Below are 18388 nucleotides of genomic sequence, written 5' to 3'. Positions count from 1 at the left end.
CAGGAAGGTCTAAATGGACCATTCTTGCTCCTGTGGAATGAAGATTGTTTAGCATTTTGACATTCTCTCATCAATTTAGTGGAGTAAGACATTTTTGTTTATTTATTTTTTCTTTTTTGACCCCCCACATTTTTTCAAAAGTACGGTACCCGGTGAAGTTAAGAGAAGTCTTGCTACTTTGTACTCAAAGAGTTAACAGTAATCATACACGTTGAAAAAAGCTTGATAAGGCCAGCCTTTTTTTACAGAGTAGACGAGTTTGGAAAGTTGATCAATTTTAGCAACTTGAAAAAAAATGTTTTGACAGTTAAAAACATCACCGCCCAGTTGTAGTGACACTTGACCCCAGTGGGGGGCGCGAGTGCATAAATAGTTGGGTTTGCCCAACTTATAAGGCGTCACTTTACCACAGAAGAAGAGGGACGAACCAATAGAAACGCTGCATGTTTTGCTTTTTGAATCAAACGCGGTTGATGGAAACAAACGCTGGTTTACTCCCAACATTTTCATCCTAACGGCGAAATTGGGGAGGAAAGTTTATAAGGTAATTTTTCTGACACAATTTAACCTCCGTACCTCTGAAAATAAATGTATTTTATTGTCTTTGTGAGGTGTGCATAAATCAATCTGAGCTAACGTAACCGTCCGCAGACAACGACTGTGGCAGGACGTGTTTTCCTAGTTTATTAACTCTCTGTTGCTATTCTAAGAGACAAGTGATGTAGACAGTTAGAGTTACTAAAGTCATTTCAAGTGTAAATGTATATAATACAATTCATGCCTTACTGTATCTCTAATCTCAAGAAGGAAACTTGCTCAGGAACTTGTTGACGTTGTCAAGATTGTCTCTAAATATTGGACTGAAAATCAGGTCCGTTTTTTTAGGTACACTTGAACAAACCAATGTTGTCCTTATTCTTGCAACATCCTTGAATCGGTACAGGAAAATAAAATCCACATCGTCAATATTTAAAAAATAAATTTGCTGGGCAGTTGGCTCTAGTTGATTTATAAAGATGCTTTCAATTTGTCTTTTTAAGTGCAAACTTCATCTGTCTATTCCTCCATCTACTGCTCAGCCAAGGAAGACTAGACAGGGCATAAAGAGAAATGTGTACTAAGTGTTTTTACTAATATGAAGGATATCCAGTCTATTTGTCTATCTGTCGGTCATCTTTTTTTGTATCAAGAGAGCTGAGATTGTATTCCTCCATATTTTCAAGTGAAACTACATTTAAAAATAACTTGTAGTTTAAAACGGGAGTAATGGTAAATCAAGTTCGACCTGATTAAACATTTATTTGTGCATCTAACCATTGTTTCCAGACAGACAAAAAAAAAAAAACCTATCATCCAGCTGTGGTTTCAGAGCACTGTAATATTAATGGTGGTTAAAAAAAGAAAAGAAATGGATGTCATCTTCTTTTGCAGGTGTTTAGGAAGCGTCTGAGAATTTCAGAGAAATGTCTTCCAGGAATTCAGGTTACGGTGAAGACAGCCTGGTAAGACGTCGGTACACGTTCATGCATGATGTGAAGTTTTCCATGAGAAATGTAAACAACAATGCCGTTTCTGTCGTCCTTAGCCCTCCAGCAGATGTGGAGTCCGTACACCCCTGAGAAGCCTGGAAAATGATATTGGGCAGTTGTCAACTCCATCATTGATACTCAAGTCAAAATCACAGTTCAGCTCTGATGCTGTCAAAATGAAAATGGTGGGTTTTAAACCCATGGAAACATTGGGTGTTTATTTTCAGTGTATTTGTGGCATGTTCTCATTCTATATTCATTTTTATTTGCAGACTGGCAGTCCTTCCTGTGACCAGGGCCCCCACATCTATTCTGCTCCAAACAAACTAACACAAACCAGTCCTTCCCCTCTTTATACCAACCAGGAGGCCTGTGGAATTGGAGATATAACGTTTAAATCCTTTATTTGTGCTGGCGGTGAGGTTGAGATTCCCGGATCTTTAGCGTGTGCGGAGGGGAGCATCATTTTGCACAAAGACACAGCAACATGTAACAGTGCAACGGAGGAAACACTCATCTCTGACTATGTGACAGAGCAGGCGGGCAGTGATCACTTAGAACACCCTTATTACGATCCTAACGTGAAACAGCCTAGTTTATGTGAAATTGCCAACACTACACTCTCCTTTTGTAACGTGGATGATAAACAACCCAAGCAGAACTTAAGCACTTTTGACAATGACTACTGTGGAGAGGAACCTGTCACTGGGAAGTCGTTCCTTTGTGATGGAGGAGACATTGAAGTTTCAGATGCCACCAGACTAAAAGATGAGACGATTCCCCTTCCAATGGCTGAGCTTACTAATCCGTTACAGGACATATGTACAAATTTAATTAGTTTCTCCATTGATGACCTCAGTCAAGTGGAATCTGCTGATCATCCATACTGTATAAATGAAAATGGCATCAATCCTGTCACCACCAGCTTTTCTGAAACCAGAGATGTTTCTGAAAAGCCTGCCAAAGGGCTGACTGACTTAACCTTTAAGTCATTTAACTGCACTGGGGGTGAAATTGAGATTTCTGAGGATACCAAATGTGCAGATGAGACTGTGTCTCTACCTGTTAATCACACTGTTTTCAGCAGCGAGTGCAATCACAGTATTGATCCAAGCATTTTAGCTGAAGATTTGCAAAGTGGCAATGATCATTTTGACCATCCATACTATAACAATGAAGACAACCCCTCTCTTCCATGCTGGAGCGTATCCAGTGCTCCAGAAGCGGTAACTTGCAGTACTGAAGCCGTTGGAGTAAAACAGGGAGACTTGATGGTACCTGATTGTCAGGAAAGTACAGAGGAGCATGTTAAAATCTGCTCTTTCATGACAGCTGGAGGTGAGCTTGAGAAGTTGGATGATACACGGGTGTCAGAGAAGGCCTCCTTTCAACTTAAGGACCAGGATGTGACCTGTCAACCTCTAGACAAAAGTGTACCGACATTAGATCTGAATCAAGATGACAATGACCAACACCAGAACAACTCGAACAATGCTGAGCTTGTTGACAATCACCAACTTATTAGTGAATCTTCATTGACTAAAACCTATTCTAAAGCTTTGGAATGTGAAACTGTTGATGGCCAAGTGCAAAAAACGTTACTGAATACAATGTTTCCTGAGGACTGTGTATTGCCTTCAGTGGCCCATACTGGCAGCTGCCTTGCAGATTCATCATCTCGTGAAGTTCAGCAGGATATGGTATCGCAGGTATATTCCCCCGGGGAACGCCCTGAATCCAGTGAGGTAAACGACAGTGCCCTTGGCTCCTCTTCTAATATTCCAGCTGTCTGCAATTCTGCAGAAAAACCTCCTGTGGAGAACCCCCCAGATGTTTTGAAAGTCCTGTCAGCTTTGGATTTGAAGATCTTCAGTCCTATTGTCAGGAGAGCATCTCAGGCTTTCTCCAAGGCTTATAGGGATTTGGCTCAAGACAATTATTTAGCAGATGATTCTGCTCTTGAGGGTGAGAAAAGCCTGGTTGCTCCTGCTGGGTTGTGGGCCGCAAACTTGGAAAGCCCCATGCCTCGTCCTCTTTTCAACTCCACAGCTTTAGGCTGCAAACCCCAGCCGGATACAGTCGCAGAGCAGGAAGAAGTTTCAGGAAAGAAAAACTGTGCGGTATCGCAGTCTGAAGTTGAAAAGCCGCTACGGGATATGCCGTTAATCCCCGAAGGTCAGCTTCAACAACAACTCCGGCAGATGGCAGAGTTCCTCATCTTGGCATCAGGAAAGATGGGACCTGGTTTTCTCCCTGCTTCTGCTGCCACCGTAGGTTTGCCACAGAGACCTATTCCCGCAGAATCCTGCAGTGTCTGTGTGGGCACCAGTCCTGTAAAACTGGTGAACCACAGCCTCAACACTTCTGGTGTCTTTGAGAGAAAGAGGGAGTTCTCTACAGTAGACTCCTGCACTGTGACTGACCCCCTACTTTGGAAGTGAGTTCTCTCTCTCACTCTCTCTCTGAATTAGTGTTTTATTCAAAAACTAATGTGAGGATCAGGGTTTTGCTGCCTCTCACTCTTCTTTCTTTAAATGTGGTTGCAGTTTACCGGCTGGCAGCTTGGAAGGCCTACCCAGGGAAGAGCTGGAACAGAGATTTCTGTCGAGCATGATCATGGTGGAAGCGCTGGTGCAGCAGTTGGCTGCAGCCAGGACGCAGGCCTGTCTGTCTGCAGGCCCGGCTCCTTCAGACCTCAGAGAGAAACTCGTGCAGACGGACCACACTGAACTCAGTCAGGTAAGAAAAGCACACATCCCCTAAAGTGAAAGATTAAGTTATATGTTTTTAACTTTCTTTTAAGTAGTTCCTTTTTTTTGTATCTTACATAGAGCTCAATGTACAGACACCTGTATATGGAAGCTCTTAGTAGGATCGACGTGTTGGAGCTTGATGAAAGTTCTCTGCAGGATCTGAAGCAGCGTATGGAAGACATGAGGATTCTTATGGTGAGATGCAAATAGCTGCCCAACTCATGTTGTTTAAACTCTGAGTTACGTTGTACATGAGAGAAAAATATTAAGATGCATGGTTTTGTTCAGCAATTTCATTTTAAACGTGTATTTATCCCCAACAGGGTTCTTTGACTAGTGACACAGATGCTGCGCTCTGTAACATGAAAGAATTGGGTGAAATTGTCAAAGAGGACCACGAAGAGCTCGTTTCACACGTATGTGAGCATCTTTCTTGCATGACGACAGCAGGCATTTTATGCACGCACGTGTGTTTTTAGTTGATGTGTTTTCTTTTGTGTGGTTTAGTATGAGCACACAAAGTCCCTGTTTGAGAAGTCGAAGGAGACTCAGATGAGAATGATGCAGAAGGTAAAGGATGCTCTTCACCAAAGAAATGTCATGAAGACTCAGATGGAGGAGGCCTTCACAGCTAAGGAGGCGGTGAGGACTTATTTAATTCTCGTGTGGGTTTGATTCAGTTTATCTCCAGGGAACTGGGTGTTTTTTTTTGTTGTTTTTTCTCTGTTCAAGCTGCGGTTATCATGGAAACGAACGTCTTCCAAGTTATTTGCCTGATGCATGTTATATTTCGGTAGCTTTTTCAGTCCAGGCACATGTTATCCGTGGTTCTGGTTTGTATGCTTTCAGGCTTTCAGTGCGGCTGAACAGTTGAGGAGCCACTGTGCCACAAACATTTCAGCACTTGAGGAAAGTGTGGGATCTCAGCAGGAACTCTTGGCTGCTCTTACGCAAACTCATCCAGAGCAGGTACAAAAAGCAGGTCAAATAGAAAATATCTGTGGTACTGTACATGCTCTGCTTACGTGGTTGTTTATTAATCTTAATATCTGTTTTTTTCTTTTTCTGCTACTACAGGTTGCATTAAACAAGGAATGCACTGAAACACTGAACTTAGCCTCAGATGTTTTATCTCAAACTATGGATGAGCACTCCAGTTTGGCAAATGAAGTATGTTCAGTTTAACTAATAACTAAATACTCATTGTAGGCATGTATTATACCACTGTTTGTCGATGTTTATGGTGTTTTTATTTTCACAGTAGTGCAGCAAATCCTTCATGCTGTTATACTGAGTAGAGACAGCCTTCAGACCTCTTTTGTAAATGTAATAATGCTCAATCTGCTCTTTTTGCGTGCTCATTTTGTTTTCGGTAGCTCTGCACAATCAGGATCTTGGTGCAGAAAGCTGCTCCCATACTCCTGAAGCTGAATGAGAAGGCGGCTGCTGCTCTGAGAGACAGGGATGAGCACATTTCTGCAAGAGATCAAGCTATTGAAGAGCGAGAACAGGTCAGACGATTCTCTCCTTTGGACATGTGATGCCGGGGCCTCTTCTTTGCTTGCCTAATGAATTGATATGATTTCAATAGATTGAAGAGGAACTGAATGAAGCAAATTTTAATCTCCAAGATGCCAGACAACAGATTAGTGATTTAAATCTGCAGGTGACCATTCTGACATCAGGTAAAAACTCCCGCTCTTTCCAGTTGTTTTTTAATTTTCCTGCTCATCTGCTTACATATTATCACTTATTTCCTTTTATTTCAGAGATGGGTGTTTTGCGACAGAAGCTAACAGAAAAAGAAGAGGAGACGGGTCAGCTGGAGAGGAAGGTGACGGAGTTGTCGGCCACCGTTTCCTCCTCTTTGGCATCCTACACGTTCTTGGAGCAGGCGCTTTCCGCTGAGACCACAAAGTAAGTTTACCACAGCACCAAGTTTTGTTGGTGGAACAAATTTACCTCTTGATTAAATAAGGAAACAATTTGCGCATGGAAACAAAAAACAAAAAAACACTGCAATTTGCTTTTGTTTTGATTGCTTTTTTTGTTTTTCCCCAGGTCGCAGCAGTCGTGGAAAGATGCAAAGCAAGCCAATGAGAAAGCCAATCTGTAAGTGCAAACAATTTTACAGTCATATTTATTTCCAAATAAAAGGCTTTTTTAAATTTTTAAACATTTATTCATTTAAAAGTGTCCTTGTAATAAATGACACAGCAGGCAGCTTTGTCTTGTTGCATCAAGTTTCTGGCAGCATTCCTACAAGTGCTGCAGTGAACAGGCCGCCGACTGCACCTGTATGTGATTTTCTGGTTTGGACCGTCTCCAGGTTGGAAGCATCTCTGGGTCAGTCGGAGCATCAGGGTCGTGCGCTCAGTCGGGCTCTGGCTCACAGCAACGAGCAGCGCAGTCAGTTGCAGACGCTCTCGCAGTCCCAGAGTCTGCAGATCCAGCAGCTCCAGGATGTTTGTGCACAGCTCAGCAGCGTGAAGGAAATGAACGAGGTACTTTATTTTTCTTTCTTTCTTTGAGAAAATCGGTCAATCTCACAGTAGCTTTTAGATTCTTTGCTTGGAATGTTTCTGCAACTCTGCATTTCTTTACATGACTTCATGTGCTCATACATTTTCAGCTGGCTTAATATTCCTAACTTTGTCTTAATGCAGAACAGGTATTTTGACAAAACAGATTTTGTTTTGTTTTTGTGTTTATAACAGGATCTGCTGTATGAGTGGCATGCATAACTGAAAAATCAATCATAGGCAGGGGTGCACACAAGCTGGTACTCGAGGGCTAGTCTACTGCATGTTTTAGATGTTTCCCCGTCTTCAACACACCTGATTCTAATCACTGGTCGTCATCAACATGTCATCAAGGTTTACACAACTCTGTTGGTGACACAGCCTTGTCTATCAGGGTTGTGTTGAGGCAGGGAAACGTCTAAAACGTGCAGTAGACTGGCCCTCGAGTACCGGCTTGTGTGCACCCCTGATCATAGGTGTCTTGGATATATTGACTTGCAACGATAATGCTGCATTATGTCATGTTTTAATGGCATTTATTGCAGCAGAGTGATTTAAGTTTTAGAACCAGAAGCACCAGTACAACTTGCCAGCTTCCCATCCCCTATATAACATTTTCATATATCTTATGAAACATTTAGATGTAGCTGTAGTTTGTATGTATTTCATGGACTGTGTAAAGTGTGGCCCAGCGTTTTTCAGAAAACTAGTTTAACAGCAAGTTGACGGCAGGAATCGGCAAATTGATCAGGCTAGAAATGTCAAGCGACTGGCTAAAGATGTGAATATATATACACTACCAGTCAAATGTTTGGATGCATTTTCCCAAACAAATGAATGGGATAATTTTTATTTGTTTGTAATGTTATGATCTTGAACAGACAATCTTGCATTTAGAAAGGGCAAAATACTACTTTATTTTAAAGAAAATAATTGATATTAGTTGCTAGTGAGTTCATTTGGCCTCTAAATAAACAGTTTAATTTAGTGAATATTTTTTTCTTGAACTCTTACTTCACAGTCTATCTTTTTTTTTTTTTTTTCCCCTCCGGTTAATGAAAACAAAATCAAGTATTTTCTGTGAGTTTTCTGTTTATTCCAAAATGCAGACAAAGTAGTGTAGAAAGGTGTGGGTTAGCTCTGACTTGAGTGGTGTTTCTGACCTGCTGCTTGTGTTTTTCAGTTCCTGCAGATGGAGAACGACTTGGTGAGGGAGCAGCTGAGCGAGAGTGAGCGCATGCTGAGGACAAACCTGCAGGCGCTTCGGGAGAGGAACATCGAGTGTGAGGATCTTAAAGGAGAAGTTTGTAAACTTGAGTGAGTCAACAACTCATCATCTTTTTATCTCATCTTTATGTCTGAAGTCTTATTCACACACAGCTTATTTAGCAGGATACTTCAATTTTTTTTTTCTCTTACAGTCTCTTTTTCTTATTGTCTACGTTTACATGCAGTCAAGATTTGGGTTATTGCTAATATTCCGGTTACTGAAACATTAGAATATTCCGTTTACATGCATGAGCAAACAGGGTTATCCCTGTTTACATGGTAATTCATCATTTGGGATATCTGGATCAAACCAGCGACACGCAGAGAACATCATGACGCAACTCCTGTGTTTTCCGCTTCTTCTTCCTGTATCCAAATTCACAACAACAACAGCAGCAGCACGGCGGATAATCAACAGCCCAGTAGAAGTCGTTTTGTTTCTCGGCCCTGTAGTTCGCCTTTTTCAGCGTCTTCCAGCGAGGCTTGATCTGGTCTGGCGTTTGTACAAATCGTGCTTCGCGCAACTTTTCGCTCACCTTTTTGTAAATCTCACTATCCCGGTACTTTCTACCGTCTACAAATGCCGAAATGTTCATATTGTAGCGACTCTGATATGGGAGAGTTATAGAGTGGGGGAGATCAGCCTGAATTCTGTCGTCTCTCTGCCTGTCACCGTAATGCACGTGATGTCATGAAGGGAGCCGGTGGTGGGCGGAGGGGGAGGGGGGGCTGAGCCCCTAGTTTCTTCTTCAGGGGTCCTAATTGAAGTTGTTGTGGTATTAGCCCGGGAAGTGCGAGTTCTGGTCTGCTTGTGCTCTTTGTTTTTGGCTGTAACCCTGTTCAATACCTTCCTGGCAATAAACTGGCAAGTGGAAGCGACGAGCCGTCTCCACCTGGTCTGTGAATCGTTACAATATCTTTCATTACATTTATGAAGTGATTAGTCTCCTCCTCACTCCAAAAGTGTGGTCTTGCGTTTCGCCATGTTTAGAAGTACGTCCTGGGCTCAAAAGACCAAGATTCCTTGCAAAAAGAACATGCACAGAAAACAAATTCACGTTCCTTTTGATTGGGATATCCCGTTAGGCGTTTACATGACCAAATATTCGGGTTAGAAAAGGAGTAACCCAGGGGTCATATTCGGGTTTTTAAGAACCGGAATATGAGCAAATTCTGCTTATTCAAAGGGGTTATTGGTGTTACATGGCTGTGAAAAACTGGGTTATTGCTAATATTCCGGTTTTAAAAGGGTTATTGACTACATGTAAACGCAGTCAGTGTCCTAGCCAAATCAAAACTAACTACAAACAATATTTTAAATATGAAAACACTCTTCTATCCACTGTTTTATCAGAATGTGCAAAGTTTGGTTTGACATTAGTTTGTTGCATCGCTGCTTTTTATGGAGACGATGTTTGGGAAGATTGGGTCCTCTGGTAAAGTGTAACTGTTTCTTACCTTTTTCTTCATGTCTGACATCTGTCTGTCTGTGTGTGTACTACAGGATGGAGAACAATAATTTGCGTGAAGAGCTTGAAAGCAGAAGATCTACATCTGAGGCTACTCTGCTAGGGCTCGAAGAGAAAATGTCTCTGTCAGTCACTGAAATCACTTTGTTGCATTACACGCTGCGGGGACTGACCGACGAGCTGCAAGCAGCTCTCAATGACCAGGTAACGTAAAAAATATAGTAGTACAACTCGACACAGTCTTTGTTGTGCACAAAACAAGCTACACAACATGCTGCAGGACTTCTGACCAGATTTAATCTCTGACTTGTCTGTCTGATCTTTATCAAACCATTAGAGCTTTCATGCAAGCACTGTGCTGACATGTCTTTTTGTTGTTACCTTGATCCCAGTAGCACCTGGAACATCAAGCCGTCTGTTCAGCTGGTTGTTACAAACCTCGTCTCTTGGCTGTTTTTTTTTTTCTTCAAAAGTTTAAATTTTACTCATTGAGTCCAAGCAGGCTGTATTCTATTGGCACCCTGTAATACTATTTTGACTGTAAATCAGATGACTTAAATGTGAATTACAAAGCTTCAAGACATTTGATGGAGCAGCTGCATGTGGAAATGCGGATGAGCAATCAACACTGATTTGCACAGTATACTTTTTATATCATTTTCTAACTCTTGTGTCCTCTATTTGTCATTTATGATAATTGGAGAATGAGGACTTTGCTTGTATACAGAGTCTTCTTCTGTCTGGGTTGTGTGTGAACATGCAGCCACGTTTTCTGATGTCTGTGTCCATTTGCTTTAAAAGCACATCTTTTATTCCTAGATGCTATTATTGAAAATACTCAGATGCTGATAAGGGTATCGGTACTGGTGAGGATTTTCATCTATGTACCATCTGATACCATGTTGTTTTTTTAAACAGCATTCTAACACTTCTTTGTTGCAGTAAAAATCCAGGAAGTTGTTCAATCCTATTTTGGGCTGGAAAACTGCGACATACTCATTATGCAAGGTTGCAGTTAAGAGACTAAATCTAGAGCCATGTTGGACACAACTGTGTGATTCATTGTTCTAGACGTATCAAGCAGGCCAAATCCAGCTCGCATGTCCCAGTGTACATCTTGATTTTTGTTACTGATGTCGTATTGACCTACTCACCTGACGGGTGTATCTCAGATTAAGTCGTGGATTTGAAATTTAAATGCCCAAGAAAAGTAAAACTTGTAAAGAGGGAAGGAAATTTAAGAGAAGAAAGTAAGAAAAACACCAGTAATTTTTTTTATCGTTTTAAAAAAATGTTTTCCGTGGCCTAAAGGCAGATTTGTATGTTAAGTGTTAATCTAGTGTTAATTGTTAAATGCAGAGGCAATTCTGTAAAATTATATATATTAAAAAAAAAGTATAAACATTTAAATAGTCTGGCATTTGCAGAGCAATCGGTCCTTTGACATGTGCCCATGTTACTGATGTCCGACACTGTTGTCCTAGATGATCTGCGCCGGTTGGTCGTTGAAAATGTTACATTTCACTACAGTGTTTTATTAATTAAAACAAAAGAAATGTAAAATGGAACTCTAGTATTGGAACTATTCCCTGTATTGGATGATACCCAAAGCCCAGGCATCGGAAAGACACTGGTATTGATACTGGTATTTTACTGTAATTTAATTTGTAGATCTACCTGGGCTTGCATGTCATATTTTTCAGACACAAGATGCACAGAAGGATCAAGAGCCTGAACAGATCAACAGCGTGGACTGTCACCCCCCCTCTTTTGCCGACAGCATGACTTTGACTGCTGACAAGGAGGAAGATTTCAAACCCCATACACCTGCTGGTTCAGGTACTTGAACTCTACAATTCTGCTCTCAACACATGAGGATCAACCTTGTAATAAAGTTTTTAAAAAGCACAATAGTTAACTTTCACTGAAAAAGTGATGCTTGTTAAACCCTTAAAGTCTGAACAGTTGTGGGTTTTTTACCGAACCATTGCGTCATGATGCCCTTTTCAAATAGATTTGAGCTGCAGTCTTGACACGAAAAATCAGTTTCCACTGTGGCGCTGCGTAATTATGTTGTTTAGCAGGTCAGAATCGCTTCATGTTGATCAGTTTGTTGTGCTCACCTCATTGTCTGTGACATTTATCAAATGGGGTTTGTACAGCTGCAAGTTTAAGTTGCTGTTTACTGCGTCTTCAGTTCCCGCAGACATTCCTGAGCCACAGAGCAAACCTTTTTCCAGTAAGACGAGTGCCTTCACTCGCATCGCGGCCATCGTCCCCAAACAGAATCTGGACGCAGCCGATTCCGAAGAGGTAGAGGAGCAAAGCGGCGTGGCCGAGCTGCTCTCTGGTCTGGGCTGCACCGTCAAGGAGCTCGCCCGCATGCTGAAGCTGGTGCAGCGGCGCAAAGACGCTCAGCTGCAAGAACTACAAAACACCATGTAAGAGCCGGATGCCTGGTGCTGGGAGGCAGATCAACTCTTTGAATCGAGTTACTTATGAGGTTTTTGAAAAAAAAAAAAAAAAAAGTAAATAATACTAGAAAATCAAATATAAAATAAATTAGGAACCCAGACTCTGACTGATCTACATTCACTTTTTAAGTTTACTTGTATAGGTGGATTAAATTTTTTGCAGAATGATTAAAACTTTCCTTTTTTTTTTTAAACTGTGAAAGACATAAATATTTTCCCTGTAACTGTGTTATTCAAGCTGTAGCCTCCAGATGGAGCAACAGGATGCAAGTAACAGGCATCAAAGTGAAGTGTCTGAACTCCAGCGCCAACTCAGTCGTCATAACAACCTTCTTGAGCGAGGAAATCAGGCTCTGCAGCAGAAAGCAGAGGTGAGGGGATGTTACTGGACCTGCAGACTTTATCTGTATGATTTGGTACAGAAGACTAACAAGTTTTATAAATGTTTCTTCTTTTCACAGGATGAGAAAACTTTGTCAAAGTTGATGTCAGAAGTCCAAGAGTTTCATGACATTGTAAAAATGTACAAGACCGACGGCAATGTAAGGCAGCAAAATACCAACAACTCTTTCAAAAATGCACAGAACCCATTGTCCAAATATATACAGTATATATATATTTTAAAAACCCCAGGAAATGCGAAAGGAAGTGACTGAGCTTCGTCGAGCTCTGCAGCGGGCACAAAATGAGTCTCGGCTACTGCAGGAGGAGTTGAGGAAAGCTGGTGGCCAGTCAGCTAACCCGGCACATCACATGGAAGAGAAGATCCAGCTACTGAAAGAGGTCTGTGGCCGTTATCGGCATGTAATGTTAAATTATTAGTTATTATTGGAAAAAATATGGCACTCTTTTTAATGATTATTTTCGGTGACATCTCTGATTTAATCTACAGGTGGAGAGGCTGAGGACAAGTCTGCATGAAGTGGAACAAGCAAGAGGGAAACTCCTTGAACGAGCAAAGAGACATGTGAGTATTGATGCATTAGGGCCGGACCACACGCTAGTGGCTGTCTTTATTGTTTTTTTTTTTTTTTTAAATCATTAAACGTCTTGACTGTTTATGTGCAAGTGTGTCATGACTGCATCAAGTAGATGTTCACATAGTTGTATGTTTTCTCACAGCAAATGATCTATGAGACCAACCACCAGAAAAGTGAGAATGAGCTCCAGATATTAAACAGCATGATCAATAGAGTCCGGGAGGTGAGAAAAGCTTTTCAAATTGCTTTTTTTCTTTTGTCTTTGGATAACTGAAGTAACAGATGTTTTCATTTGTGTCTCTCCAGACTCTGCTGTCTTTGCCAGATATTGTGAGGAACTGTGACCAGCTCAAACATCTGGCTGAATTCATTGGCTGACATGTTTATTGTCACCTGTTTGGTTTATTTATGTCAGTTACGTTTGAAGTTGTTCTGACTATTATTTTTGTGTTTCAATAGTTTATTAAAATATTTTTATGTCTTATCTGGCTTTTGTTCATCATTAATCCTCTTACCAGATAGTAATACACATGCAAATCTGTACTAAGCTGCTCTAAGTGACTACTTACTCCCAAAATGAAACATTTCTAACCTGATGTGGAGTGTTATCTACTAGCAAGACAATGACCCTCATCTGCAGGACTAAAAGCGTCACAGAATGGATAATATGAATGAAATAATACCTTCAGTGTCCTCACATGTCCTCAAAACACCAAATGGTAGAAGTACTGTATTTTAGAGCAGTGGAGTTCAACTGATCTGACTTTGGGACCTGAAACCTGCCCAGCATTAACAGCATTTAGGCAGTTTTGTGGTTGTGTGTTTTTAAAATATGTGAATATAAACTTGGAAATAATAAAGGAAGAAAGTTGTGGCCAAAGTTGAGTGTATTTGTAAATAATTTTACAGCAAATTAACAAAAGAACAACAAACAAACAAACTTAAACATGTTATTTGCTTTGTCTGTTAGGATAATTGTGTGCGCACTAATGTGTAAGGATTCACAGGCAGCAACATGTTTTCCTGCAAAATTCAGCGAATAAATAAGCAGTAAAACTATCCAGTAACTCAATCAAGTTCATAAAGCTGACATAATCTAAACAGTTGGTGTTTTCCTGAAAAATGTATTAAAGTGCAACAACTGAGAAGTAGCTCCAACAAGACTTAAGAATATGTAGCTTTAGCGTCACCTGAGGCGCAGCCCCGTGAACCACTTTTGGGTCCCGAACCACCAGTTGAGAATCACTGTTTTGGAGGAATGAGGTGCTGCAGCCTGTTGGTCCAGGGGCAGAAGACGTTCTGGATGAAAAAACGCTCCTCTTTTAGTTTGTCGCCTTTTCTAGGAAGTTTTCATAATTTTGTACGGAAGCATAGAACTGCCACCATCTTTAAAAGACGGTTAAAGCCAAATCATTTCATAATGTGAAATGTTTATGTTCAAACGATATATATTTTTTACATTTGTACAATATCTTATCACATTATTACAATAAACCTTTCATGTTTGAATAATGAATGATATATCAATACGTTATTACCGGTACAATATACATTTTTATCACGTTATGACACAAAAATTATGTTCTTACAAAATGTTTTATTGTGTAATAATGTGATGATATATTGTACAAATGTGAAGTTTTTCATTATGACATCATAAACATGTATACAGTATTGTAATAACCTGATTTCATATTGTACAAACTTGGAAAAGATATTGTTCATACAATAAATGTTCACGTCATATCGTGATGTCTGTATTTTTCTTTCACTGAGGTTGCAGCTTTACGCTTCAGTATTCTAAACTTCAAGATTATTATTAAAGTGAAGCATGTTTTATTTCCGTCATTTTACTATCAAATAATTTCCCTGAAATAAACTTTATGTATACTTTCTATCACAAGACGTCATCTGTTTATCTTGGACTGCAGATTTCAGAGGAAGTTTGGGAAGTCTAGCCTACTTATGAAAATATTTACTCAGGATGGATAGCTTAATACAAACACATTTAGATCCTCCTTGAGCTTTAGCACAATTACTGTGTGCACAGTATTTTATCCATTTATATAAAGGCAAAGGATGTGTTTCCTCTACTTAAATGTTTTTAGTTGTTACTGGTCTCGTATATGTGAAAGTATAAGTAGGCCTATATCTAAAATTACGCAAGCAAATATTCTTGAACAAAACATTTGCTAGTTTGTTGACCCAAGAAAATGAAAAGCTTTTTCAGCAGACGAGGGATAAAGGAGGTAATTTTTCCTCAAAGCTTTTTAAATAATAATAATAAAAGAAAAATCAAGTGACAAAGTGTTTCCTCGCAAGTCTTGTCTTGTCAGCAGACTGAAGAAGGCACTTCTGAGCTTTTGTTGTTTTAACTTTGCGGGATGAAATATCGAATTACAAGTCGATTCATTTTCTTGATTAGTGGATTCAAGTGCTGTGGTGATGTCTTGACGTGATAATTGAGGCCGGTCACAGTCACTGCTAATACCGCGGCTCCAGACAGCACTTTACAGCCGCTGAGCTGAAACGCTGCACTGCAAGTAAAGCACAAAAGTAAAAGAACTGATTTCTCGTTTTCTTTTGGTTCTTCTAAGTGATAGGATTATATAGGGGCTAAAATATCCGTCTTAAATGACATGTTGCAGTCTGTCTGCAAAGCAAAGTCATCCCTCCTAATCGGCGACACGTCAGGTGAAATGTCTCGGTTATGGCAAGAAATCATCAGTATTTTACAATATTTTATTCTTGAAAGAACAAAAGCTCTGCATCATTCTGTTTATTTACAACATAAAAAGTAAACAAGATATGCATTTTTCATTTAGAATAAAAATACATGCAGAAGTACTTTTGACAGATTTTCTTCATACAAGCCACTTACTCTAAAGCCTAAGACCACAGACAGCACAATAATTTATACGACATTTAAAATCATGGTTACTGTAACTATTTAAAGTTGCAATCACACTCAAAAAGTATATGTCATTTACATCCTCCTCGTCTTGCCCTTAAGAGACCTTGACATTTAAAAGTATTCAGCGGTAAGTCACCATCGACGCTGATGATGGGCTCTTGCATCGATGCAGAGAAATCACAGTTGCGTTTCTGGAGAGGTCTTTCTGTTCAATTTTGAATTCAAACCTTCTTATATTGCTGGGACAAACCTGTCCATATTACCGGAATACGTGGGGTGTCTCAGGTATCCCCCGGAGTTGGCAACGGGACCACCTCCACTGTTGTACTGCGAAAAAGAGCCCAGCTGCACCGGAGATGCCCTGCCGTAATGCTCCACTGTTTCTACAGAGCCGTGAGCCGAGGTGTGGATCCGGCTGGCCGCTGCGTACCCGTGGGTTGGACCCTGTCCATACGAGCCCTGGTGGGCATGGTGGTGTGGATGGCTGTTGGGGCCAGAGTAGGTGAACCCTGGATGCGTAGATGCGCGGGGTGGCACAGCTCCTCCACACGACTGAGTCTGGAAACTGGCAGGTCCCAGGCCGCAGGGAGACGACCCGTTTGGAAGTCCCTCTGGACTGAAGCTGCGGCCGGGCTGCTGCATCACCTCCGGCCCTTGACTTGCCAGCATGCTGGCTGTGGTCGGGTGTCCTATGATGTTATTGATGCTGAACATGCGCGTCTGACCGTGTGTGAACCCAGGAGGTGATGAAGAGGGGTAGTATGCAGAGGGCAGCTGCTGCCCATACGTAGGGCTCACAGTCATGTTGGAATAGATGGAATTGGCGTATGCAGCTGATCTTGTAATCTGGACGGGAGAGAAAACTGGTGTCTCGTGAACATATGGGGCATAGGTGCTCATATCACAGCGTTTGAACCTCTTCCTGCGCCTCAAGAAGCTGCCGCTTTCAAACATGTCCTCTGCGTTTGGGTCCAGTGCCCAGTAGTTCCCCTTCCCCGGTCGCCCCGGCTCTCGAGGGATCTTGATAAAGCAGTCGTTTAGAGTCAGGTTGTGACGAATGGAGTTTTGCCACTTCTTTGAATTGTCTCTGTAGAAGGGAAAACGCTCTGTGATGAATTTGTAGATGCCCCCCAATGTCAGCTTGCGATCAGGGGAGTTTGCTATAGCCATGGAAATGAGTGCGATGTAGCTGTATGGCGGTTTGCCCCGCTGGAGGGGTCTCTTCCTTCTGCGACCTCGGGGCGGCTCCTCTGTCTGTGGTGGAGGATTGGAGGAAGGCAAGGTGACATCTGCTTGAGAGTCCTTCTCCACTTTGACCACTGGCATTGTCATGGACAGTTTAAGGAAAAAGAAATCCCTCCAAACACAGATTATTGAATCGATTCGCTGCAGAAGCTGCAGAAGCTGCACAGTAATAGTTCTTCCACTGGTTTGAGAAAGTTCCTTATGTGTGAGGCGCCAAATAAGATCCTGAAGTGTGGAAATCAAAAGAACACATCTGCCACACAAACAGTCTTGCAACAAAGTTCACTGCTGTTTTTTTTTTTTTTTTTAAACTCACTCTCTTGAGTCCAAATCCAGCAAATTGTCTTCAAATGCAGCAGAAGTAATTCCTCTTCAGAGAAATCTTCATTCTTTAAAAGTGGTGTTTATTCAGCTTTGTCTTCTAGTTTCTCAGCAGCTCAGTTTGAAAAGTTCAGCCGTTGGAGCGCCATTGCAGCGTTTAAGGTGTGAGAGAGAATGAGTCACTTAGTATCACCTCAAGAGTGTATTACCTCCACGGAAAACCACGAGGGCCACACCCCCCAGCGCATCACATGCTTTCAGCATACCTCAGGTTTATAAAGGTGTATTGTTCACATCCGTCCAACTCTGAAGGCTTTCTTGTGAAAATGTCTTCTAAAAAGCATTTATTTGTATTCTTTTTGCGGTTGTAATGCTTGCTACAACACGGGTCAAGAATACCTGCTCTCCAAGTGACTTCTGACAAGAATCTGAACATTTGAACAGTTTTTTTGTGTGCAGTTTTTTAATGCCATCTTCTTTAAAGACACGCTTTTAGTTGCAACTACCAGGGTTATTCGAAGCAGGTGATTTTTTTTGTTGTTTAAATAGCCAGAACTGTCAAAACGTTTTTTTTTCCTCTTTATATTCAAATGTTCCTTTTAAAGCCAACCTCAGTTTATTTTAAATTGTCTAAAATGGTCCATGTTGTTTTGACGTTTAGTACTAAAACACCTCTTTAGTGGTAACTTAACCTATGTGTTGTTTTTTTTACCTTGCTTCCTTGTTTGTTTTGTGCCAGTGGTTGGGCAAGCCAGCTGTGTTAAGAGATGTAAATGTTTTCCAGACAAAGGCAGTCCTGTGATTTCAGCATGCAAAATATGGGCCATCATCATCATAAAGCCTAGAGGCAACCTGAGAGAGGAGACTCACCGACTCGTGAAATAGAAATTGCTCATTGAGAATTGTGGTGTC

The 18388-nt window shown here is 41.1% G+C and overlaps 2 protein-coding genes across 2 annotated transcripts; one reads left to right on the top strand and one right to left on the bottom strand.

Moving 5' to 3' along the window:
* The first annotated feature begins 428 nt into the window (after positions 1-428).
* On the top strand, positions 429-14494 carry spag5 (sperm associated antigen 5). The gene is made up of 25 exons (XM_061717826.1): positions 429-544; positions 1432-1502; positions 1586-1714; positions 1802-3966; positions 4076-4268; positions 4361-4477; positions 4606-4698; positions 4790-4924; positions 5132-5251; positions 5360-5452; positions 5659-5793; positions 5874-5967; positions 6052-6199; positions 6344-6394; positions 6612-6786; positions 7988-8121; positions 9578-9746; positions 11246-11381; positions 11740-11983; positions 12255-12387; positions 12478-12558; positions 12650-12799; positions 12909-12983; positions 13139-13219; positions 13303-14494. Exons 2-25 carry the CDS (start codon positions 1464-1466, stop codon positions 13372-13374), a joined length of 4962 nt encoding a protein of 1653 aa, XP_061573810.1. The 5' UTR covers positions 429-544; positions 1432-1463; the 3' UTR covers positions 13375-14494.
* Positions 14495-14726: 232 nt separating this feature from the next.
* Positions 14727-17660, bottom strand: foxe1 (forkhead box E1). The gene has a single exon (XM_061717813.1). It carries the CDS (start codon positions 17240-17242, stop codon positions 16142-16144), a length of 1101 nt encoding a protein of 366 aa, XP_061573797.1. The 5' UTR covers positions 17243-17660; the 3' UTR covers positions 14727-16141.
* Positions 17661-18388: the final 728 nt, after the last annotated feature.

The sequence above is a fragment of the Cololabis saira genome, chromosome 1 (genome assembly GCF_033807715.1).
Source record: "Cololabis saira isolate AMF1-May2022 chromosome 1, fColSai1.1, whole genome shotgun sequence".
NCBI classification, from domain to species: domain Eukaryota; kingdom Metazoa; phylum Chordata; class Actinopteri; order Beloniformes; family Belonidae; genus Cololabis; species Cololabis saira.
This window is presented reverse-complemented; position numbering and strand designations above follow the sequence as displayed.

Bases quoted from the DNA above. Each gene is read 5' to 3' on its own strand.
- foxe1 (XM_061717813.1), bottom strand. From the start codon at position 17,242: ATGACAATGCCAGTGGTCAAAGTGGAGAAGGACTCTCAAGCAGATGTC.
- spag5 (XM_061717826.1), top strand. From the start codon at position 1,464: ATGTCTTCCAGGAATTCAGGTTACGGTGAAGACAGCCTG. The intron at 6,200-6,343 runs GTAAGTTTACCA...GTTTTTCCCCAG, and splicing joins CTTTCCGCTGAGACCACAAA to GTCGCAGCAGTCGTGGAAAG. The intron at 12,800-12,908 runs GTCTGTGGCCGT...TTTAATCTACAG, and splicing joins AGATCCAGCTACTGAAAGAG to GTGGAGAGGCTGAGGACAAG.